Source organism: Leishmania donovani, chromosome 4 (assembly GCF_000227135.1).
Source record: "Leishmania donovani BPK282A1 complete genome, chromosome 4".
Classification (NCBI taxonomy): Eukaryota; Euglenozoa; class Kinetoplastea; order Trypanosomatida; family Trypanosomatidae; genus Leishmania; species Leishmania donovani.
In genome coordinates, this window is record NC_018231.1 from 375,931 (window position 1) to 399,863 (window position 23,933).

General features: G+C 63.6%; 10 protein-coding genes across 10 annotated transcripts; all 10 read right to left on the reverse strand.

Moving 5' to 3' along the window:
- Position 1: 1 nt before the first annotated feature.
- Positions 2–94, reverse strand: LDBPK_040950 (60S ribosomal protein L10, putative; the record flags this gene model as incomplete). Its single annotated transcript, XM_003858109.1, has 1 exon — positions 2–94. A coding segment is annotated over one exon (93 nt), but the record flags the coding sequence as incomplete, so codon positions are not given.
- An 898-nt stretch (positions 95–992) lies between these two features.
- On the reverse strand, positions 993–1,622 carry LDBPK_040960 (adenylate kinase, putative; the record flags this gene model as incomplete). Its single annotated transcript, XM_003858110.1, has 1 exon — positions 993–1,622. The coding sequence occupies one exon, from the start codon at positions 1,620–1,622 to the stop codon at positions 993–995; it is 630 nt and encodes a 209-aa protein (XP_003858158.1).
- Positions 1,623–2,511: 889 nt separating this feature from the next.
- On the reverse strand, positions 2,512–3,978 carry LDBPK_040970 (hypothetical protein, conserved; the record flags this gene model as incomplete). The annotated part of the gene is made up of 1 exon (XM_003858111.1): positions 2,512–3,978. One exon carries the CDS (start codon positions 3,976–3,978, stop codon positions 2,512–2,514), a length of 1,467 nt encoding a protein of 488 aa, XP_003858159.1.
- A 1,060-nt stretch (positions 3,979–5,038) lies between these two features.
- Positions 5,039–6,484, reverse strand: LDBPK_040980 (hypothetical protein; the record flags this gene model as incomplete). Its single annotated transcript, XM_003858112.1, has 1 exon — positions 5,039–6,484. One exon carries the CDS (start codon positions 6,482–6,484, stop codon positions 5,039–5,041), a length of 1,446 nt encoding a protein of 481 aa, XP_003858160.1.
- A 349-nt stretch (positions 6,485–6,833) lies between these two features.
- LDBPK_040990 (hypothetical protein, conserved) lies at positions 6,834–10,559 on the reverse strand (the record flags this gene model as incomplete). The annotated part of the gene is made up of 1 exon (XM_003858113.1): positions 6,834–10,559. One exon carries the CDS (start codon positions 10,557–10,559, stop codon positions 6,834–6,836), a length of 3,726 nt encoding a protein of 1,241 aa, XP_003858161.1.
- A 674-nt stretch (positions 10,560–11,233) lies between these two features.
- LDBPK_041000 (hypothetical protein, conserved) lies at positions 11,234–12,088 on the reverse strand (the record flags this gene model as incomplete). Its single annotated transcript, XM_003858114.1, has 1 exon — positions 11,234–12,088. The coding sequence occupies one exon, from the start codon at positions 12,086–12,088 to the stop codon at positions 11,234–11,236; it is 855 nt and encodes a 284-aa protein (XP_003858162.1).
- A 953-nt stretch (positions 12,089–13,041) lies between these two features.
- LDBPK_041010 (chloride channel protein, putative) lies at positions 13,042–16,578 on the reverse strand (the record flags this gene model as incomplete). Its single annotated transcript, XM_003858115.1, has 1 exon — positions 13,042–16,578. The coding sequence occupies one exon, from the start codon at positions 16,576–16,578 to the stop codon at positions 13,042–13,044; it is 3,537 nt and encodes a 1,178-aa protein (XP_003858163.1).
- A 1,588-nt stretch (positions 16,579–18,166) lies between these two features.
- Positions 18,167–18,835, reverse strand: LDBPK_041020 (hypothetical protein, conserved; the record flags this gene model as incomplete). The annotated part of the gene is made up of 1 exon (XM_003858116.1): positions 18,167–18,835. One exon carries the CDS (start codon positions 18,833–18,835, stop codon positions 18,167–18,169), a length of 669 nt encoding a protein of 222 aa, XP_003858164.1.
- A 1,417-nt stretch (positions 18,836–20,252) lies between these two features.
- LDBPK_041030 (hypothetical protein, conserved) lies at positions 20,253–20,837 on the reverse strand (the record flags this gene model as incomplete). The annotated part of the gene is made up of 1 exon (XM_003858117.1): positions 20,253–20,837. The coding sequence occupies one exon, from the start codon at positions 20,835–20,837 to the stop codon at positions 20,253–20,255; it is 585 nt and encodes a 194-aa protein (XP_003858165.1).
- A 1,565-nt stretch (positions 20,838–22,402) lies between these two features.
- Positions 22,403–23,329, reverse strand: LDBPK_041040 (acyltransferase-like protein, copy 1; the record flags this gene model as incomplete). Its single annotated transcript, XM_003858118.1, has 1 exon — positions 22,403–23,329. One exon carries the CDS (start codon positions 23,327–23,329, stop codon positions 22,403–22,405), a length of 927 nt encoding a protein of 308 aa, XP_003858166.1.
- Positions 23,330–23,933: the final 604 nt, after the last annotated feature.

A 23,933-nucleotide genomic window follows, 5' to 3' on the forward strand; every position in this document is an offset into this window, starting at 1 on the left:
GGATCTTCGGATCCGGCACACCACGGCAGAAGCGCGACTTCGGGTACGGCTTGTTCTTGCAGAACCGGTAGCAGCGGGACGGACGGCGGGCCATGCTGGCGACTGGTTGCGAGATGGGGCCCTTGGCGAAGGTGCTGTTCGAGACAGGGACGAGCTTCCTTACTGTGAGTGGGGTGCGTGTGTGTGTGTGTGTGCGAGCGGTGGTGGTGTTGGTTGGGTGGTGAAAGAGGTGAGGGGGAGTCGAAGGATAGAGAACGCGAAGCAACCACAAGAAATGCGGCTGAGCGAGGCAATGTAGGCCCCACGCACAAGTATGTGCACAAGCCGCCATCGACCGTTGGGCCTCGGAGCATCGTGACGATGACCAGACAAGTCCTAGAAGGGTGTCGAGACGGCGCGGAGAAAGGGGGTTGTGTTGGGAAGGGAGGGGGACGGGCGCACGCAGACGGGCACGCCTTTGCCAACGGTCTGCTGGGCGGTTTGGCTCTCCAGTGCTACGACACAACGCGCGGCAGTACAGCGTACGCCGTGTGCGCGCACACGAGCGAGTGCGCCGGAGCGGTCGCGCGTCGACTTGAAAGAGGCGCCGATCTGATTCGCGTGTACGGATCCACGGTTGAACACATGAGGGCCGCCGTGGGCAAGGCAGAGGGATGGGGGTGGGGTGGTTGGTGGCGCCACGGAGGCAACGCATGCCACCTGCGAGTAAAGAAAGGCGAAGGGATGGCGAAGGGTATCAAGCAAAAAAACACACACACATGAAAACGAAAAAAAAAAAACACACAACGCGGCGCGGTGCGGGAGGAGTGCCGACGTTGGCAGCGCCGAGCGCACGAACCCCCCTCCCCACGTTGCACACGGCGCCATCAAGGCAATATAGGGGGAGAGAATGGCAGAGGCTCGCGCACGTGGCGATGAGTTCATTGCTTCTTCGTCTCGCATGTGTCGCCGGTGCTCCCAGCGCCAGCTCAGCTCTCTTCCTCTCCATACACCTATGCCTTCAAAGGTTTCTCGCCCATCTCGAGGAATACCTTTTTCGTGTCGGCGTAGACGGTGTCGCGGTCGCGGTTCGCGTCAATGACGTGGCAGCGGCCATTCGCCTTATAGGCCTCCACGACCGGCATGCACTCCTGCACGTTGACGCGGAAGCGGTGCCGAATCGTCTCTGCAGCGTCGTCGTCGCGCTTCTCGCCGCTGTTGGCGCCGCGAGAGAGCAGGCGTTCCTCCATGGTGGCCTCGCTGCAGTCGTAGTAGAGGATGCCGGTGGGCTTGGCGATGCCCTCCTCAAACATGCGCGCCTGGTCCTCCTTGCGCGGGAAGCCGTCAATCACGTAGCCGACGGAGTTCGGGTGATCGGCGATGGCCTGCCGAAGGAGCTCTACCGTGATCTCGCTCGGCACAATGTTTCCAGAGCGGATGATATCGCCGATCTTGGCCAGATTGCCTGTGCCAGAGCGCGCCGCCTCGCGCAGCAGCTCGCCGGCGCTGAAATGGGTGTAGCCAAAGTCCTCCACAAGCCGCGCACAGTTCGTGCCCTTGCCAGAGCCGGGCCCGCCAAGGATGAAGAACACCTTCAGGGGTGTCATGCCTTGCGGCTGCTGCTGCTGAGTCTCGCCCGACATCGATGCTTGCAACAGAAAGGAAATAGTGAGGTGAGGCGGCCGTGTGGGGATATCCGGAGGGGAATGACAGTGCTGCAGAGAGATGATGATGATGGGGAGCAGGTTTTTGGGAATGATTCACAGGGAAGCGCAGCCGCCAAGGCGACAGGAGGAAGGGGCCATCGGCAGTACCACACGAATGAACGCAGATGCTGTGCAAGGACCCTCACAGCTGGCGGTTTGGGTTCGGCCCCTTCCCCTCTCGTGCACCGTTACACCAGGATCAGGGTGTCTCGCTCCACTTCTGCCAGCGTGAGCACACTCCAAGCGACCGGAAGGGACGGCGGGACACCGGCGCTCATGCCATGAACATCGCTTCGCTCTCTTTCTCTCGTCCCAGCGCACAAGTGCACGTGTGCTCTATGGCGACGGCAGGCCTGACAACACGCGACACAGACCACACACACACAGCAAGATGGCTGCCCCCCCCCCCCGCGCTCCTACACGGCAGAGCGTTCCTTTGCGATGAGTGGCGGCAGCGGCGGCGTCGAAGCGGATGGTGAGGTGAGGAGGTACCCCAAACCGAAAAAGAGAGGAGCCGCACAGCCGCGGCTCACATGTGCAGTGGCAGACAGACACAGATGCATCAGGGGAGAGGAGGGGAGGAGGGAGGAAGGGGGTGGCATCACTGTCACCGCGCGCACCCCTCCCCTTTTACCCCTTCCCATGCTCCCACTCCTTTCCCCCTCCCCTCTTCTTCCACAACTGCACCACTCATTTCACCATCGGCAGCAACGAACCAGCTGATTGGGCGTTACGAAGGACTCAGAGACGAGAGCGGCTCCATCACCCACTAATCCAGCCACACCGTTGCACACGCGTTGGTCTCCCTTACACCGGGCGGCCTCATCTACGCCCGCCGGTTGCTCACGCAGCCAGGACGTTCACCAGGTTGCCGGTACCGCGGGTCAATGCCGAGGTCAATGATGGCTTCCTGCGCCGTGGAGCCCACGGCACGCTGGATGGCAGCTTGGCGGTCCCACTCGCGGCCTTTGGGCCACCGCCGCTGCGCCTCGGCTACTCGCAGCGCCTCTGAGTCGCCGAGGAGTTCATCCGAGAAGGGGCGCACTACCACTGCCATCGCCTCGTCGACCTCAGCTACGCCGTCATCCACGTACGCCGCCTCCGGTGCAGAGGAGATGCGAATCGGCGAGCTGACGTGCCCGCTGTCCAGCACTGACCACCCACCCACCTCCGCCACGTGCTGGTGGGCAACCGCTAGCGGAGCCACGTTCAGGATGATCCGCTCCCACATGCGATTCTCCGTCGCCTGCAGCCGTGCCGCCCGCTCCTCGATGCTGTTCTGGAAGGCGTCTGTCACCATGACGTTGTAGTTGTGCAGCGACGGGTCGAAGCTGCCTGCGTCTCGAGTATCAGTCAAGGCGCCCACGACGCCGTCGGGGACCACCTCCTGACCCCCGCTGGCCATGCAGCTGCGCAGCGCCTCTACGAAGTCCTCACGAGATGCGTGCCGAACTTGACGTGCACGGAGGCGGTACTCCCGCGCCGCTGGTGGGCTGCGATACCGATCAGCCACGCGGATGGTTGGCACCGGGCTCCGCCACCACTGTGCAGAATGAGCGGCGTAAGAGGGGCGCAGGGAGTAGTGTGGCTTTGTTCGATGATGATATCCGGTGTGGGCCGCAGCTGCCGTTGCCGCTGGGGCTGAGGGTGGTGGGGCTGAAGGTGCTGGGACTGGGGGTACTGGGGCGGTAATGGACGACGAGCTGGGCGGTTGCGCCCCGCTGCCACGCCCACAGTGCTCTGTAGGGCGACTTGCTAGCAAGCGGCGCGCCACCCCTACCGTTGTACTGATGGGTCTCTGTGGTACGCTACAGCGAGTGAAAAGCGGGCTCGCATGCGAGCGTCCCTGGTGCAATGCAGCGCTCGGAGCGCTGATGCCGCGCTCCCCACTCCTCGCCTTCGCAGCTGTGTGGAGTGGCGGTGTAGGTGCCACGAGACCTGCGGGCGACGCTCCTGCATCCCCGTCACCGTTGACTGCCGACAAAATCGGCGTCGCGTGCGAGGTCTGTCCTGGACAACGCCCAGTGCACCTCTTTGGCTGCCGCTGCTGCTGTGGGAGCGAGGGACACTGCGGCTTCTGCGGCGCAACAGCGGCTGATTTTCGAGGGGAGCCAGCAGCGCTGCTTGTCGTTGCCTGTGCGGCACCCTGGTCGTCCCCCGGCGCCGCGACCGCGGGCGTTGCAGTTGCCGCACGCGGGGCAAGACAGTAGCGTCGCAACGTGCGCTTGACCCGCTGATGCCTCGGTGCCGTCGCGGCGTTTGAAGCTGCCGACGTCGGTGACCGTGCACCCATGCAAGACCGTGCAGCGCTTCTCGATCCGGGGTAGGCGTGGATGCGGGGACGGAAGTCGTAGGGTATCTCCCACGAGGCCCGATAGTCGCGTGACGCCACCACAGGCATGACGGCAGAGCCTCACGTCGCGTTGTCGAACGGTTAAGGTGTTCGTCTAATGCAAGCGGTAGCGTCTCGACTGTAGCCGTGTGTGCTGCCGATCGACGCGGCGCACGGCAGAGGGGGTGGGAGGGTGGGAGGGAGGGAGGGTGATGGGAGGGATGGATGGGGTCGACAGCCGGCGGTCGGGGAGGGGGGAAATGGTGATGGTGAGTTGAGGGGGCTCACACTCGATTGCACCTCCCATGGCGATGCATGGTACCGGGCCTGCTGCGTCTCCTCTGAAGGTCTCACCGTTCCTGCACGCGACGTGCAGCAGACCAGGGCCGCTGGCTCATGCACGTACACGCCCTGCTTTTTGCCTGCACAAGCAGAGGCGGGAGGCACCGATGCGAACGACGGGCGGACCACGTCTCGGGCACGCGGCGAAAAAAAATATGCAAAACGTCGACGGTGCGTTTCGTGATGCGGCAGAGCGGTGGCGGTGCAGCATGTGCAGGGGGGGGGGGCAGGGGGCGCACAGCGCCGTCTTGCGGCTGTGGCAAGAGATACATACGCGCGCACAGAACGCGCCACCGAAAGGTAAAGCGCCGCAGCACGAGCGATGCGCAGCCGACAAGGACGGAGGAGCGCGAGGAGGCGAGAGTGGGGGGGGGGCTCGAGAGCGAGGGAGGGTGGGGGTGCGATACGGGACTTAGAACGGACAAGACAAACCTCCACAGCTTCATGGGCGCTCCCCTCTCCTGTCTTGCTCACGCCCTCTTTCTGTGCGCCGCTCTCTCCACCGCGCACGCGCATACACGCGCACACACAGACACAAGCAGAACGCGAAGCGACGATCTAAAAGTAAAGAATAGCAACACCATCGTGAAGACGGGGATGCGACGCGGAATGTAGATGATAACGCAAAAGAACGGAAGGACGCGCACGTCGATGCGCCCTCACCGATGCAGGGTGAGGTCTACTTGGCGTAGTGATGGTGAATGATGGCCACGGCTGGGCTGCCGCACATCACCGGCTGCCTACCCCACCATCCGCACTGCCATAGAGGACACATCCACCTCGAGGGGGTGACTCTGGGAGCCGTCGCGGCAGCTGCGGACGGATCACACAGGCGGCACTGTGGCAACCCGCATGGCGGCCGCACTCTCCCACCGTTCTCTGTCGCATTGCGCAGCAGGTGCGATATCACCTCATCCACAGTGCGCAAATCCTGATCAAGGTGAAGGTCTGGCGACGCAGCTCCGGCGGTGGCTGGCACTGATGGTGGCGGTGGTGTTGTCGCCGACGCCGCCGCAGCCGCATTCTCACATGTGGCCGCAGGAGGCAGAGTTTGACGGGCACACGCCTCCTCCTTTGTGGGAGCGTTGGCCGTGTGCCCCTCCGTAGCGGCCAGTGGCTGCTGCTGTGGTGATGGCAACGGCGGCGGCACGGACGCTTCTGCCTTGCACGTTGGTGCCTGCTTGTCAATGCCGCAGAGGAAGCAGAAACGACCCACTGAGGCAGCGCCTCGAGCTTGAGTTCTGTGTTCCGCACCGGGGGCCACGTGTGGCCCCATCGGACACATCGCAGGCATGTCCTGCACAGCCTCCAACCCACTCGGAGTGGCGACCGCAACACGTTGGCCACATGTTGGGCAGTGCAGGAAGCCGCAGAGCCGATCCATGACATGGCTTTCCACGGTGCACGGTGATGAGGGAGCAGCAACAGCAGCTGCTGACGGAGATGGTTGTGGGTTGCCGGCACCGCTTGCTAGTGGCGCTGCACTGCGCAGCTCAGCGGCTGCAGCAGGCTGTGACTCCTGCAGCGGCGGTTGTGGCACCGGTGACATGCCTACCGGCAGCGAATCAACGCAGCTGCCCACCCCGAGAGGCGCGGTGGCAGCAGAGATAGGATCGTCGGCGGCCGTGAACGGCGCTACCCCTGCCAAGGCGGGCTGAGGATTGATGACCGGGATGAACGGTAAAGTTGCTGCTGCATCGTGCGACGTAGACGACACGTAGCCCGCATAAAAGTCGCCGACAGCGCTGTCGAACGCCAGTGGCGGCACCAAGACGTGTAGGCGCGTGTCGTCCATCTCGCCAGAGGGGCAAGGCAGCGAAGAATCCGGCAGCGGCGCATAGGCTTTCTGCCACGACGGCACGATGCGCTCACGACCAGTGCCAACGACTCGTCCACGGCCGCATTTTCGCGGCGGTGCGGTACGTGGGCCGGAGAGCCGGCGCCGCGGTGGCGGCGGGTGCGGGCGAGGGTGCGCCGTAGGCAAGACAAGTGGGCACAGACGCGGTGGCGTACAGTCGCACCGTCGCTCACGAGTGCGGTAGACAACGGTGCCATCGACGTTCACCTCCTTTGCGAGATCGCCGTGGACGCCGTGGCGGCAGTACCACGGAACCGTCGAGGCCATTTTTGGAGGGAGGGCAGAAGGCAGAGTGAGGTGGGGTGGGCGAAGGGGCTGACGTGAAGGCGGAGAAAGACCGAGAGGACGAAGTGAAGAGGAGAGGGCAACTCGCGGCCAGAGCACGCATACAAATGCCCGCGACATGGGCAGGCGCTCCCATGAGAGCCTGCGCAGGGTGGGGCGAGTGAGGAGTTGGAGGGGACACGACACGATGAGACCGACCCACCACGTACTACACGACGCCGCGTGCGCCCGCCACGATTGCGTCGGGTATCACAAAGCAGATGCGCGGAAAGGGGTGGGGTGGAGTGGGTGACTGGGTGGGGACTGCTCGTAGCGGCGGGCACATACACGGTCAGACGCGACTGCCGGGGCGCGCGCGAAGAACATCGTCTGCAGCACCGAACGCCGCCGCCGCGGCAGCGCGCGGCCTTTGCGACATGCAATAGAGGGGCCACAGAAGACCGTTGCAGAGCGCTGGCACGGCTGCCGCCCGCCCCGGCGACGTCCGCACCAGGGACGTGGCGTGGTGCAGATCATCGAGGTTCACGAGGATGAGACGGTGCGCCGCGCTCTCGCCACCGCGACCGGCGCTTTGGTTTGCGGTGGGCCCACCCCCACCGCCCGGCGATGCCCGAGCCGTCGATCCTTGCGAATCGCCCGTGATCCGCCGCGGCGCGCCCGTGTCGCTCGCCTCGCCGCCGGTGTCTCGGGTGCGGTGCACGGCGCTGTAGTCGATGTCCATGAGCAGCAGTCCCACGGAATCGGTCGTTGCCACGACGCACGTTCGCAGCGCCTCCTCGTAGCGGGAGAGGGCGTGCGGTGTGAGGCAGGATGACGTCCCGGCGAAGGGTGCGGGTGCCAAGGCACTGATGTCCGTTAGCCGAAACACCGCCCAATGCGCCGCCCAGTCGTGGGTGAGCGCTGCCGCTCGCTGTCGCTTCGAGTTCGCCGACGGCGGGCGACCGACTCGGCGCCGCCCCTTCTGCGGGCCCAGCCGCGCGTTACTCGGGGCGTGTGGGGACACGTAGTCGGCTAGGTGCTGCTCCCTCAAGAGGGTGCCCAGCTGCCGACTCGTGAGCGGGACGCGCTCCAGCGGCCGCAGGAGGACCCTCTCGACACTCGACCGCAGCGTCTGCACGACGACGAAGAGGTCCTCCTCCGGCGGCGGCACGTACACATCGACGATGTCGTGGCCGCCGGCGCAGTCGACAGAGGAGGACGGGATGCCAAGGCGCACGGGCCGCCGACGCCAGACGACATCGCCTACACCGACTGCAAAACGGTAATCGCCGTTGTAGCGCTGGAACCGATAGCCTGTCGCCGGTGACGCTGCAAGGCGGCGGTTGAGCAGCACGGCATCGGCGTAGGGTACCACGTGGCCTTCGGCCACGGCCTGTCGCTCCAGCTTAGCGTCGTAGTCCTCGCCGTAGGTCCACGCGAGCAGCGACGTGCCGGGCGGGATGTCGGTGGTAGCCAGGAAGAAGGGGACCGTCACGAAGAAACTGCGTTCTTCGAGAAAAAGACACGGCGCGCGGCGGCGCGGCGGCCGTCGCTTGGGCTTCGCGTACAGGGCGGCGAGACGGTCGTCCACCGCAGCGGCAGGCACGGCAGCAGCGCCACTGGCCACCGCGACGGGGGGAGGCGGCCCCTTCTTAGCCCTCTGCACGCGACGTCGATGGTAGGGCCGCTTCGCTGTTGCGGCACGCACCACCTGCACCCGCTCCTCGGCCGTCAGGGACGGCGATGCATCCACGCCAGCGGACTTTGTGATAACCCTCTCACCCGCGCTCTTCAGCTCCTCCGGGCCACCAGCAGGGGCCGCCGCCGTCCCCTGTGCGCTGGCGAATTCGCTGGGCACAGACAGTATCACCGAGCACAGCTCCACGTTGCCAAACCGGGACGCGTTGTAGCGGTGATTGATGTAGCGGGTGAGGCCCTGGCCGAAGCACACGCCGTGGCGCCCGAGCCCCAGCGCGTAGGTGTCGTCCGTGACGAAGGATAGATCGTCCTCCTCCTCATCCCCCCCTGGATGTGTCTGTGCCTCATGCTGGGCGGTGGTCTTGGTGTGGGCCACTGCGTTGTCACCGCGCAACGCACGCTCGCTAACGAGCCGCTCCACCTTGCGCGTCGCCACGGCGGGGCCGCAGTACAACAGGCACGTGCCGTAGGGCAGCCAGGCGGAGGCGACAACGCCCTTCTGATTATCTCCCAGCTCCGGCGCCGGGGCGAGGGAGACCAGCGTGAAAGGAAAGGCGGCCTCCGCGACGTGGCTCGCATGCCGCCGTCCCACGCCGTGGTAGTAGGCCAGGTGGGCCGGCCACTCGGGGAAGCGCTTGACACCCGTGTACACGTTACCGATCAGGTCCTCTTGGCCGGCGGTGGCCTCCTTCATGCCACCGCCGCCCTCGGCGGCAGTGCACGGGGCCGTGACACCATCAGGACACCCGCACTTTTTGTTTAACTCGCTATAGCAGCGCCGGTACCACGAGACCTCGTCAAGGCAGCGGTAGTACGACTCCAGCGATACGTAGATCTCCTCGCCCTCCTCCAACCGCGTGGTACACACCACTGCCATCAACGACGCCCGGGGGTACGGGTTTGGTGGCACTGATGTACTAGACGTGCGATGCGTGTGTGGCTTTCCCTCTTCACCTTCGCCTTCCTTCGGCTTCACGGCCGCCGTGTCGGTGGCCATCCTTCCGGCGCTGCCATCGTTACTATCAGAGGCTGCCCTGCCCGGCAGACCGTAGTGAAGGGCAATGCAGCGCGCGTTGGGGCGCAGGTATGGCTCCGTCACACGCGGCAGCTTGCGGAACTGCGGGTATAGCGGAGGCTGTGCTGGTGTGCCAGGCACCGTCGTTGCGGCCGCGGCTGCCGCGTCCTCCCCGGCAGCGCCGGTGTCGTGTGCGTACGTCTTCCACGCCGCATCGAGTCGGTGCTGCTCGACGGCATACAGCACCTCGGCCCGGTCAATCAGCTCGCTGAACACGGCATCGCCCTCCACCGCCAGCACGGAGTGCCGCAGAAATGCCCGCTGAACTTTCACGGGCTCGCCAAAGCCGTGGTGCGAGTGGCGGCGGTGCATGGGCTGGAAGGTGTAGCCGGTTGCCGTCGCTGACGCCGATGATGACGAGGGTGGGGAGAAAGGGATAGCGTAGGAGGCGCTTGCGGCGAGGTGCGAGCTCGATGGAGGCGCCTTGCGAACTCCAATCATGCAGATACCCCTCCCGCGTCGCTGCGCCTGCTCCACCTCAGCGTCGGAGAGGCCAAGGTAAGCCTTGATGAAGGCGCCGTAGCGTTGCGTGTGGAAAGTCACGCGCGTCTGACGCGGACGCGGAAGTGCGGCGAAGGGAGGCGGGTGAGGGTGGGGCCAGCACTCCGGCTGCCATGGCCTCTCTGTTGCTGGTGTGGTGCCTGAGCGGCTCGGCGGCTGTTGAGCCTCTCTTCTGAACCCTTCCACTGGCTGCTCTGATACCACCGGCGACTCGCTCGAGTCGGCGATGCCGTCTTCCTCCTCCAAGTCCTCGGTGCACTCCGGCACGTACTGCGACTGCTGCGCATGGTGGTCATCGGCTCGGCCCACCCGCACCTCGCCAGGCACATCTACGTCGTTGTCGCGGCTAGTCCCTTCGTCTTCCTGGTCGCTGGGAGAGGCAACATCGTCGCCGTCGCCGCGGGAGCCGGCGGCCGTCGCAGACGCGTTGGCGGACGAGGGCGTCACACCACCACGACCACTGCGGCCATTAGGCGACGCAGCGTCGGCCTGCGACGTGTAGAGGGCGAAGAAGTCGTCCCCGAGCTCCTGCGCTTGCCTCGTCTCCCACAGGTCAACGTCCGCGTTGTCGCGGTGTCGAAGGTGGTCATGGCCGCTGCCCTGCGGCGAAGAGGCGACGGGAAACCTGGAGAGTGACGGCCCTGGAGTGGGCCGACTCTTCCCAAGATGGCCTGCCTGCGCCGTCCGTGCGTCTTCCAGCAGCGTGCGGAGTTCGTCGCCGTCGTCATCGGCAGGCCCATTAGCGTTCCAGGGCATCTGTGCCAGTTGACCAGACACGACGCCACTGCTATGGCGCTGCGACATGCGATGCGGAGACGAGAGGGAAGGAGGGAGGGAGGTAGTGCGCGGGGCGGAGGTGGTGAGGGCGGCTTGCATCTATGAACGTGAAAGAATGTCTGAGGGTGCGCGCGCTTGTGTGCCATGCAGGGTAGGACCACTGAGGAAGGCGTGGCGCACTGTCACAGGCGATGCTACCGCGTGAATCGCAGGCCTCGACGGAGGATATCCCCGCGGGCGTTTGGGTATGGCGGTGTGGCTGCGTATGCGCGTAGAAGAATAGAGAAGAGCAGGAGAGCGGTGGTCGATGAGATGATGGGGCGGGAAGGGAAGGGCGAGAGCACAACGGAGGCCACCGGTGCGTGCACCCCTTCCCCTCCTCGTAAACACGCACGCACGTACGCACACCTGCGCACCGGCCGAGTCTCCGCATCCCTTACACGGGATGCAAGAAGTGAGAATGTCTATATAAGGCGAAGGGGAACAAATCCAATCAGCCACCACTACGAAGTCCACGGCGTGCACAGAGATAGCGCCACCTCCCCCAACCCCCACACACGCGCGCGTGCCCAGGCAACGACTCGACAGCAACACAGCCCTACTGCGACTTTGGCAGTCGAGTAACGGAACGGCAGGTAAGACAGAGCGATCGATGGCTGCGTGTGCGATCCAGGGAGGAGCTTCACCATGGCATCCTTTTCCTACTCGTCGTCGAGGAACATCGACGTTTGCCGCGCCGACGCCGCCGACGGAGACGGGCTGGCTTGTGAGCCGCTACCGCCTGCCTCCTTGCTGACAGCCAAGTTGCTGAAGCCGCGGCCTGCACGGTTGCGGCGGTCGAGGCTCAGACTCGCTCCGTCCTGCTGCAGCAGCTCCACTTCGCGCTTGATGCGGTAGCGCTTGATGTCTGATTTGCTGTACTTGTCCGGGTCCATGCCGTGCTTCTCGAACTCGACCAAAAGGTACTCGCGCAGGTAATCCTCCAGGCTCTCCTCAGCGGTGGGGGCCCGAACATGGTAGCTCAGCTTGCGCAGGCATTCCGCCATGGCCTTGCAGCGCTCGGCCACAGACACGGCCGAGGAGGGCGTTGCCGCCTCCTGCTGATCCTTCAGCGCAGTCCTGTCCACCTCTTCCACACGCGCGCTCTTCTTCTTTGGCTCCTCTGCGTCGTCATCGTCGTCGTCATCGTCGTCCGAGTCGAAGTCTTCATCGTCGGAGTCGGATGCTGCATCCTCCTCCTCGTCTTCTCCCGAATCGCCCTCGTCAGAGTCGTCTTCGTCTGATGCGTTGCTGCCATCGTCATCCTCTTCACTGGCGTCGCCGTTCGCCGTCACCGCTGTGGCAGCCTTCTCCTTCTCGATCATGAGCTTCATCACGGTGTCACCGATAAACGTCGAGCGACTTGCCACGTACGCCTCCGGGTACGTGTCACCGTACTTGGCGAGCAGAAGCTTCTGCACCACCGCCGCTGGCAGCGTCTTGTTGACTGGCAGACGACTCACCATGACGCGAAGCAGCTCCGTGAGCTTCTCATCTAGCGCGGCGTCCGAGGACATCGGCCTTTCGCTCTCACACACACGCACACAGAGGGGGAAGGGAAGCGAAATATCGAGAGCACGCCCGACTCACAGGCGAAGGGGAGGCAAAGGACAAGACACGGCGTCGCCCCGATACGCTCCTGTACAGCAGCAGCTGGGCAGATGGCCAGGTGGGCGGTGGCGGAGGGGAAGGACCGATTCGAACCGCTTGTGTGTGTGCGACTCGTCGTGTATCTGCCGCTCTCTTACTCTGTGAAAACGGAATGGCTGCCTGTGCGCGTGCGTGTGGGTGAGGGTGGGCTGGCGCATGTGCCAACGCGGAGCAGGAAGGGTAACGTGGGAAGGGGCAAATGACGTACAGTATGGTGCTGAGAGCGAAGGACAGGCACACACACAGAGGGAGACGTCCTCGTCATGTGAGGAGCGCACGTGAGAGCAGGGCGAGCGGTCGCCACGCTTCGGATGGAGGCGCAGATGTTGTGGCGTGTGTGTGTGTGTGTGTAGGCAGCACCAGCACTTCGGAAGACAGAAGCAGAGGCAGGAAAGCGGAAGAGCCGCGAGGCGGAGAGAAGAAGCGGCGGCGGGCGCGCCGGCTCACACGCCGCCTGCTCTCCGGCCGTGCCCTCTCTCTGCAGAAGAGGAGGAGAAGGTGGGGGCGGCTGCGGCTGCGACTGTAGCACTGCAATCCAGCTGCATGTCGGGCCCGCGCCGCCGTGGGCGACGTTGTCTCCATCGGCAAGCATCGTCAAGAGGCCTGTTCGAGCAACACAAAAGAGCAACGAAGACGCAGTACGCTGAGAAGCGCACACGCACGCGCAGGAGAGCGAAGGAAAGTGGAGCCGACACGCTGCTGCGCCCCCCCCTCCGCCCCAGCGGTCACAAGACTAAGCACGCCGACACCACAGCGGCCCACACTTGTGCGCGGAGCTGGGTGCGCCTCACAACGCCTTCTTCGTAGAGCACAGCGTGTTCTATTTGAACAGCGACGCCACATCAGCCGGCAGCGGCGGCGTCGCGGGTGCTTGATGTCCATTCGCAAACATGCTAGCAACGCTGCTGCCTCTTGTGTCGGCTTCGGCGACGCCTCTGCTGCCGTTCCACGCCAGCGCAGCGGCTGCCTCAGAGCCCGGCTCGTGCGCGGTGACACGCGGGGGCGACGACGTTGACGTCCTGTAAGCCGCCGCCGCCACCATGGGCGCGGTGGGGAACCCGGGACCGCCACTGCCGCGCACCGTCGAAGGCGACGAGGTGGAACCGAAGAGGGCTGTCAGCGGCGAAGAGATTGGGGCACTCGACGTTGTCGGCGCAGCCGCAGCTTCAGTGGGCTGCAGAAAGCTCCAGTGCTGCTTCGTTGGCGCCTCGCCACCTGCGGAGGCGAAGACATTCGGCGATGATGACTTCCACGCCGAGGCAGAACCACGGTCGTTGGTGCTCGCGGAATCGCGGAACTCGAGTGGGGCGGCCGCGCTGTTGGCGCGTGCCCCTGCCCGCGTCGGCAGCCCACCGTCCACCTCGTCCCTGCCGCCTTCGCTGTGAGACCGCTGCACCTGGTCGCCGAGTATCCCATGCTTCGTGTAGCTCGGCGGCAGCGACGGCGCAGCCGAGTCCGCTGTCGCCAGCCGCGCGCTGAGCTCCTTCATTCTGTGCCGCAGCGAGTTGACGAGCAGGTCTTTGCGGGTGATCATGCCCGCCACAGTGTCACCGTCGACGACAACCATGTGCCGCAAGCCCATCATGCGGAAGGTCTGGTACGTCATCTGCAAGTTGAAGAAGGGCGGGATCACCCATGGGCTGCGGTTCACGATAAGGGAGAGGTCGAGGACGGGCGGCAGGCGGTTTTCGCTGATTAAGGAGTCGTTCTCGGCCCTCACCTCCGCCCCGCCCGGGATACCGTTGGGCATGTGCGTCCGAACCCACTCGTAGCGGTCCGAGGTTCGAAAGAAAAGGCGACTCTTCTGCCACGTCCACTGCGTCCAGGAGAGGTGGCGGATGGCCTGCACGCACGGCGCGAGGCGGCCGCCAAAGCCGTCGCTGTCTTTGGCTGTCAGCGGCACCGCGGTCATCGGCGATGTCGTCGACAGCGACTCGCTGTACTCCTGCAGCTGGGGAAGGGTGAAGTACACCTGAAGATCCTCGCGAGTGACGAGGCCGACAAACTTGTAGCGCATCTGCGTCGCTGCCGACGCTGTTGTGGATGTGTTCATCGCAGATCGAGGCGCCAGCGCACCAGCCGGGGCGACAGGGGGGGCGCTGGCTTCACCGGACCCGCGCTTCGTGCCGTCCTGCTGGCGCAGTGCGAATGCGCTGGCTGACCCTCTTCGCGGGGACGTCGCTTTCTCGTCATCGCCGTCGGCGGCGGCATCGTCGATCGGAACGGCCTCTACAACAGGGAAGGCGTGGTGTGTGCTGTCGCGCAGAGCGGCCAGCACCACCTCCGTACGCTCGCGCATCCGCAGCGTCACCACCTCAGACGCCATGACGTCGGCCGCCGTCAGCTGCTCGAACTCCGGCTTCACGATGTTTGGTGGCAGGTAGGGGACGCTGTCCATGAGCAGCATTTGATGGTACAGGGGCTCGCACAACCAGTCCGCCGTCGTCTTGGACATGACGATCGCCACCATGACAGGCAGCAGGTAGTGCAGCTCCGCCGACAGCTCGACCATGATGACGCAGATGGCCATCGACATACGCGAGGTGCCGGCGAGGAAGGCGCCGGCGCCGATGAGGGCGAAGACACCGGGGTCCATCCACGCATCTGCCGCCGCGTAGCCGCGCGGCACGCCAGGGATCTTCGCGACGCCGATATGGAACATGAGCAGACCGAACAGGCGGCCAAAGACGGCGCCAAGCACGAGGCTGGGCACGACAAGACCACCCGACACGGACGTGCCGCTGGCCATGCAGGCGGAGGCGAAGTAGATGAGAAAGTACACAATCAGCGTCATCACAGGGAACTCCCCGGCCGTCTGCCGCGAGAAGAGATGGCGGATCGTGTTCTTGCCAGAGGCCATGTTGAGCGTCCCGAGCGGCGAGTACGTCCTGGGCTTGGTGCAGGTGTTGTTGAAGAGGCGCCAGCCGCCCTCTGTGCCCCACTGTTGCACCGTCTCGTTGACAGTGCCGATGTCGTGCAGTTCGGCGCACGGGGAGACGAGGGAGAGGACGTACATGCAGCTGGAGAAGACGGCGCCGATCACGACCGGCTCAAGGAAGCGGCGGAACTGGTATGGCCGTAACACGCGGCGCCGCCACTTGATAAGGATCAGGTTCGCTTTGGTGAAGAAGGCAGCCAAGGAGCCCATGACGATGCCGAGGAACAGCGAGGGAATGATGGACACCAGGTTCAGCGGTATGGTGATGTTGACCTCGAACAACACGGCGGCCGCGTTCGAGACCCAGCCCAGCAGCCGCCGGCCCTCGACGATTGAGTTGATAATGGTGCTAAAGGTGAAGCACAGCATCGTGGCGAGGAAGATCTGTCCGTTGGAGCTCTGGTCCCAAAAACTGCTGACCTCCTCCATGACGAAGAGCAGGCCGCCGATCGGGGCACCAAAGGCGACGGACACGCCGCACGCCGCACCGGCCGTTATGAAGTCGCGGCGATCCTTGTTGTTGCGGAAAGCCTGGAACATCGATGTTTGAAATCCAAGGGTGCGACTGCGGCCCTGCGTCACGCCGGCCCCGGTGATAGCGCCGAGGTGGATGAGGGGCGCCTCCAGCCCCACGGGCAGCCCACCGGCAACGGCGCAGATGCACGAGACGGCTTTCGCGATAAAAGTGCGCAGGTTCATGGCTTTGCGGAGGTGGACGCCGTTGAGGTACGCCATCACATCAGGGATGCCACCGCCCGACGCGGCGGGCTCGAAGTACACCACGACACCAGCGGCTATCGCCACAAGCACGACGGAACCGATTACCGTGTACAAGAGCCCCTGAAGGTTGCCGATGGACCGGTGCCGTTGGCTTGCCATGATGCCGTACAGCACCTCGGCGCGGTACTTTTCGAGGATGTCGACGGCGTACGACACAACTGTGGCGACGACACCAACGGACAGGGCGATCAAGACGTGCAACAGCCATCGCAGCGTGACGTGGCGCTCCGCCGTGTCCATCTGGAGCCGAGCGAAGCTCTCGGCCATGCTGCCAAGGGGATAGCTGACGCTGTAGCGCGTGCGCCCCGCACTCCCGCTGTCTGTCTCGTGTGAAATGCCGCCGTTCACGTCTGCCGCCGGCGACGCGGCCGCCGCGTCGCCCTGCGCATATTGGTGCCGTCGGCCCTCTTGACTCTCTCGCAGATATTCGACGTACATATCCGGGTAGGGCTTGTAGTAGTCTAGGCTCTCGAAGCTCGCCTGCTTCTCCAGCTCCGCTGGCGTCAGATACTCCGTGTGCATTGTGTTCGGGTTCGCCGTCTCGCACAGCGCACGCCAGAACCACTCCAGCCAGCTCTGGCGGTAGTGCAGCGGCGGCCGCGCCACCGCGCCCTCAAAGTCGTCCGGCGACAGCTGCATGGCAGCCAGCGTTGCCTGGTGACGCCACGCGTGGCGCTTCCAGTGCCTACTCGCGTGCAGGCGCGAGCCTGCGCGTCCAACAGGGAACGGGCGGAGACACTCTCACACACGCACACACTCACTCACACACTCGAGCCGACTTGACAAATACGTGCGTCCGTGTAGGCGTGTACGCACGCCTGGCGTCTGCACGATGGTTGATGAGCGAGCAAGCGGCAGGGATGCGCTCGCAAGAGAGCACTGGCGTCTGCTAAAGGACGCGCGGTGACTAATAGAAAAGGAGAAAAAAAAAGAATGGAGAGGGGAGGAGGGGGTGCGTGTGCGCGTCCGTGTTCTGATAAAGCAGCCAGACGACACCGAGGGATGGGGGAGAGACAAGAATGGCGAATGGGGGGAGGGAGGGAGGGGGAAGGGGGCGCAAGGAGCGGGCTTTAAGAAGAAAAGGCGCTAAGGTGTGCAGGAGGGAAGGGAAGGGAGGGGGGGGGAGCGGGAGGAGGGGGGGGGCGTGATGAAGAGGTGGCGCCCAAGACGACGCAGAGCCGAAGGCGAGCACACACAGGCACCGACAGGCAGAAAGATAGGTTAAGGAAGTCGGAGCAAGAGAGAATGTCGGCCGCAGCCGCCAGCAAGAGCACCGCAGGCGGTCTGGAATGGAGTGAGGGATGCTTTTAGGTCGTACGAAAGCCTTGGTGGGCAAAACCATGCGCGTGTATGTGTGGGGTGGATGGAGGAGTAAGGGAGAGAGGGAGGGGGAGGGGGGCGTGTATGCACGGCGGTGGTGGTGATCCGACGGTTTCTGATGAATATGTACGCGGTGAGTGATCATCGTAGAGCACACCATGAAAGCCCAACGGGGTGCGTGAGGGACAGAGACGGGGGGAAAGAGGCGGGAGAAGGGTGAAGGGGCTGCACAGTAAAACTCCATGCATGACAGAGGGGAGGGGCCGACACTGCCCAGAACTGCACGCGCCCTTACGCGTCTCGTTCTTCCGCCGCGGCTTTGTGCCGTCGTGCACGGCTGATCTCCAGACGCGGTGAGCGTCGCCATACGCCCTCTCGCGAGTCGCAGTGCTCCGCGTCACAGCCGTGGCAATAGTGAGGATCTCGCTTATGGAGGTCGATACCAGCCCTCGTCGGCATGCGCACACACAGACGTGCCCCGTGGGATCGGCGTTGCCCTTCTCTTTTTACCCGGTCGGTGGTCTCCAACACAGCAGCATGCATTCCGCAGCCGCCAGTTGCTGCAACGACGGCGCAGCGCTGGCAATGGCAAGCTGCGCTTATCGCCCGTTCCAGTCTTAACGGATGCCATAACGCCAAACATACACACTCACTCAAACACGCACGCGCGCAGAAGAAAAGAGGGATGATGGGACAAGGGTCACCGGGGGGGGGGAGGGGGGCGAAGCAGATCGCTTTAGCACGAGCAGGCCGTGGCAGTCGAAGGAAAGAGTGAAGGACGGCGCGGGAGGGAGGGAGGCAGGCAGAGAAAGGTAGGGGAGAGAAGACGCGCTCGTCGACCTTCAGTGCCCATACGTGCCTCTCCGCCTCACTCCATTCCTTCTCTCTCTCTCGCTCTGCACTTCTCCTATTTTTTGCGCTTGCGAATGACGTAGCGATCCACCGCGGCCTTGCCGCCCTTGTCGTTGAGGCGCGAGAAGGTGTCTGCCGTCATCGCACGCTTCACCTCGGCACGCTTCGGGAAGTACGGCCTTGCCTTTCTGCCGGCCTTCACGGCTACCACCTCTTTCCGCAGAAGCTCCCGTTTCACGCTGGATCGCCGATCCTTGACGGATGCATCGCGCGTCTTGGACACGTACAGCTGCGAGGCGCGCTGAAGCTGCTCAAGTTCCGCGTAGAGCCGCTGTGGCGGTGTCAGTTTCATCTCCCGCAGCTCGCGCTGATGGTCCTCGCCGAAGACCTCCTGCTCGTAGTCGGACAAGTCGTACTCGTCGAGGTCCTCGCCGGCCTCCTCCAGCTCGCAGCGGCGAATGACGCACCTGAGGCACTTGATGCGGAAGCGCCGCTCCGCCTCTTCCTTTTCCTCCGCCTCACGCAAGAAGCCGTAATTCTGCTCGAACATGCGCTTATCTGCGCGTCCGAACATCGGGTCAAAACGCGGGTCAATACGCCGCTGCGCCACTGCGGACGTGACAGACGATGCAGCGTTAGTGCTGCTCTTGGCTCCACGCGACGACGTCGTCCGACGCGGTCGCTTATGTGCGTCATGCACTGGTGGAGGGCCGTCGTCGTTCATGAGGGACGATGGGCTGTCGAGGCGCCGCTAAAGAGATGCAAGCGACGACGAGGCACACAGGGAGGAGGAGGAGGAGGGGGGGGGAAAGAGGATTACTGGCTGTCTTCCGCTCAATGCCGCACGCGTGTGCGTGTGCGGACGCCGTTTCTTCTTGCGCTTCCTTGGCAGTGGCGCACTCGCCGACTCGCACACACACACACACACACATACACACGGAAGCACGGTGGATGGGACAGAGAGATCGGTGCGTGCGACCTTGTCTGCGTATGCGGGGCATGTGGAGGAAGACATGAGTGAGCCCTCCGCTACTGCCGCTGCCATCGCGTCGCTGCTGCCCACATCGGCGTCACCGCTTGCTCTGGTATGGAAGCGGTATCGCCGACGTTGAGTATCGTGGCTCTAGGATCGCGAGGGGCGAGGGGAGGGTATTGCATGCTTCGATTCGTTGTGTTTGCCTCGGCACATCCAATAGGTATCCAAGTAAAGAAGAAGGAATATCGCATGCGCATAGGCGCGCCGTCGCGCACGTCACGGAGTGCCCTCCGGCCGTCGAGTCGACAACATCGTCATGAGAGCGGCAGCGGCGTCACGTCATGCAAACATATATATATATATAGGCACATTCACCATATACATGCAGAAGCGGCGTCACGGTGAGAGAGGGCGGGAGACACGGACAACACACTCCTAGGAGAAGAACAGGAAGGGGGCGCGGGAGACACCCCCGCTGCACACGCACGCACGAAACAATACACGCACACGCCCAAACCCCTGCATGGACGCACACATACAGAAAGGCAGACAGAACGAGACACACGCCCACCGCGGTCACGCCATCACAGAGATGGCACCGGGCCTTCCCCCCTCCTGAGGAGGGGAGAGTGGGTGTGTGTGTGCGTGGGCGTGTAAGAGAAGAACAGATATAGCTAAACAGAAAAGAACAAAGGAAGGGGAAGGGAGGGAGGGGGGGGGGGCTGCGGTGGAAGCAGCACGTAAGACATCAACGGCACACACACACACACACACCGCACACCGAGCCTCTGCACAAGCGAGAGCATGAGAAGCGTGGCTAGAGAGGATGGTGCGGGGAGCGGTGGCAGCCTACATTTCCAGACGGAGGAGAGGCACGAGGGGATGGGACTCTCTGCCCCCTCGCTCTCTCCATAACAGACCTGCTCTCTACCGAAGGCCGTCTCGAGTGTTTTGTGGCGACGGCCTGTGCAGACTGTCGCTTCAGTGTCCTTTCGCCCTCGCCGTGCATGAGATGAGTCTCCTGCAGCGGCGGTTTCGTGGCGCAGGTGCTGACGGAGGCGAAGAGATTGGCCACACCTCCCTGGAAGCTACTTTCATCCACATACGCATTCACGCGTGGCCGGGGGCCGCTCTATGCCCTCGAAGCCTCGCTCACTCACGAGCTTCAGACGTTGGGCTCACGGTGTGACTTGGAGCCCGTCGGCGCGGCGGAGGTCTTGGTCTTCGCGCTGCTCCTGGTGCCCGGGGAAGTCTCTCGCGCCGCCGCGCTCGATGTGCGGCCGCCGTGACGCCGATGGTGCTCCTCCTCCGGTGCCTCCTCGAACTCAGGCATACCTGCCACCATGCTGACCAGCAGCATCAACGCACCAAGCGCAATGGCCACGGTGCCGGCGACGATCTCGATAACGCTGGTGCCGAGCAGCAGGGCGCCGAACAGGATGTAGAAGACGCCACGCGGGCGGTAGTAGAGAAGAACGTGGAAGTACTTCATCCAAATAAACAGGAGTCCGTTGAGCGATGAAAACTGCAGCACCTCCGCCGAGAGGCCGAGCAGGCTGAAGATGAGGCAGTACACACCCAGGAACCCGATGCTTGGGGTGATGATGGAGTGCAGAAAGGCCAGGATGACGCAAACGAAGGCGAGCACGACGACGATGAGCGACATGATTAGAAAAACGACCGGCCAGCTGCGATGGCAGCACGACTGCCGTGACGGCGCCCGTAACTCTCCGTTGTGAGCCCTGCTCATGTTGCGCGCGCGCGGTGAGGTAGTGGCACGGAGAGAGAAACGCGAAGTGTGTGTGCGTGCGTGCGTGAGAGCACGACAGGAGTGCCGTCTACGCGGCTTCCTTTCGTTTTTTTTTTTCCGCTTCGATCGCTTTCTTTGGACGAACGCGAGAGGTCGAAGAAGCACGCCGATAGCGGAGTTCACGGTATACACCCTATATCCTCGCTCTTGCGGTGGTGGTGGTGATGGTGATGGCTGCTGGCCTATGGCAGAAGTGATGGTAATCACTGGGGGGGGGGGCTTGCGTAAACGGATGGGATGGGCTGTGTGCTGCAGGAGAGCAACAGAAGATGGGTGAGGCGGTGGGCCGCAGCGTCGGCGGCGGCAAGAGAGCGAGGACGCGAAGGGGGCAGAGATTGCAGGGGAGGAAAGGCGGTGGTGGTGATGATAGGAAGAACAGCCCAGAGGCAACCGTGTGCACGCACACACACACACACACACGTGTGCTCAAGTCGGCATTCTTTTCCTCTTTGTGGTTCACGTGTGCATCGCATGACCACATGCTCACCGGCGATGCGCTGCGGCGCCGTCGCCCGAGCAACGGCGAACGCGCCCGACACACAAAGACGGAGTTGATGCGCTTGCTCTTGTTTTTCCCCGCCTGATATTTGCACTCGCGGGCATTGAAGCGGCGATAATGGAAACGCCGCTTGCGATCTCGAGAGAGAGAGAGAGCGCGCATGGAAGGACGGCGATGCACGTACGCTGAGGTAGTTCCTGAAGCAGGAGTGCTCTACTCAGAACGGGGAAGAGGTGAGAGAAACGATGAATGGCAACAAGCAACAAGTGGGAGGCGGCGTCGCTGCCCTTTCAGCGGCGTGCGCGTGTGCTTTCCTCAGCAAGCTCCTCCCCCCAAAGAAGGGCAGCAAGATGAGAAATAAAAGCGAGAAGAGCACCGAACACGAACGCGCGCGCCTCTCGCAGCTTGATAGAATCCACAGAGATGCACAGCCAGCGCAGAAAATGAAAGAGAGTCGCTCTCGTGCGTTGGCATCTGCACGCATCGTCTCTCTCATCGCGCCACGTCCTTTCCCTCCCTTCCCTCGTATGCACATACAGACAGGTAAGGCCGACGATGCGATAGACTTCAAACCAACCCGACGTGCCTGAGCGAACATGAAGGGAAGGGAGAAGCAGAGGGCCGTAGGGCATGTGCCTGCACAGGACAGCACGTGCCACAGGAGAGAGAGTGCGCACATGAAAATGCAAAGAATGCATTACATCCAGCTGCACCAGCGTCTGGGGGGGGGGGGATGGCTGAGGGGGACGAATGGTAGGGAGGAGGGGACGGCGCACGTCGTCGATCGCGCGTCCGGCTTCACACCTTATCTGCATCTTTCACTCGCCCTTTGCCCACAGGCGCCTGCGCATCCCTCTCTCCTGCTCCAAGGATCGGTTTGGCTTGTCTCGCACGCCGTCCCTTGCTGCCCCGTCCTCCGCCACTCACAATACAGTGCCTGCAGGACGCGAACCGTGCCCTACGCCACTTCCCATCAGCTCTGCTTCCCCACCGTTCGGGTTACTGCTCAGGACGCCTTCGCCTCGGCGCTGATGGCGTCCTTGCCTTCCGTTTCCGCCAGAATCTCATTGTACACTTTCTGCATGTGCTGCTGCATTCGCCTTGAGACGTCCTTGCTGTCCTCGTGATCGTAGTCGATAGGGAAGCGGCCAACGCGTACGTGCATGTCCGTCGGCATGCCGCCAATCATCGTCCACCACGGCCATGTCTTCTCGGCACCTGCATGCACCATGTAGTAGGTTTCCATGCGATGCTTGAAAATGGTGTGGAAGGTGCCGTAGCGGAACGGCTGCAGAACCCGCGGATTCTTATTGATGGCGCCCTCAGGGAAGATAGCGAGGTTGCCGCCGCTGGCGATGTGGGCGTCGGCGCCCTTCTGCACCTGCGCCTGCTTCTCCTTATCCACCTCGAAGTTACCGTCCTCGCCCGACTTGAAGTACACGGGGAAGTGCCCGACACGGTCGAAGACGCCGCCGAAGATCGGGATCTTGCGCAGCGACGACTTCATCATCGTGCGTGTGTTGAGGAGCTGCCTAAACGGTGTCAGTCCAATGAAGGCGTAGACGTCCCAGAAGGAGGCGTGGTTGCCGACGTACGCGCCGTGATGCTGGCTGATGTCCTCCCACGACAGCCGCTGGCCATTCCCATCGAGGTCAAAGCAGAGTTGCATGCGGATCTGCGGGTTAAGCCACCACACCATGCGGAAGGCCACGACCAGCGGTATAATGCACAGTCGCTGCACGTAGTACGTCGGCACACCGAGGCGGCCAAGCTGCACAACGAGCTTCGTCAGCGCCGACACCGGCAGAATCGTCAGGATGTTGACCATCAGAAACCACGCCCGCATGAGCTTGACAGGAACAAGGCGCTGGCGAAGCAGCACGTACCAGATCGCGCAGGCGATCGACACGAAGACGACAGAGTTGCTGGCCATCTTTCGCCGACGCCCTCTATCGCTCTGCACCTCTGCGACTGATTCGTTTTTGATGTCTTGGAAGAAAATGTGCTGCGTAGTTTTGGCAGGGAGACAGACAGAGAAAGAGAGATGCGGCGAGGAAGTACTGTGCCGCCTGTCGAGGGTACGGGCCGCGCACGACAGCCTGATGTTGTTGCTGGTGCGTGATACACATGCGCACACGCACACGCACGGAGAGCGAGTCAGCGATGCACGGGGATAAAGACGGCTCTGCCACAGGCCTCCTCCCGCTCCCCCCTTTCCGCGTGGTGCCAAGCAGCCGTGGGCGGTGTGAGGGGGGCCCAGGTCGGGGAGACACGCTCCAGCCACGCTGGCACGTCGCCCGCCCATATGGATCGTACAAGCGTGTGCACGGCCGCCGGTCGCTCTGACCTCCCCCTCTCACGCCCTAGGCACCCTGGCCCTGCCACCACGCGAAGTGGCCCGGCGCCGGCGAGGGGATAGGAGGGGGTGGAGGGGGAGGGGGGCTCTGCTCGGCTTCCAGCCGGAGAGTGGGCGTGCACTGGCCGCTGAGGCACCACGCGCTGAGGTGTGCGCACCCCCTCCCCCCCCCCCCCCCCCG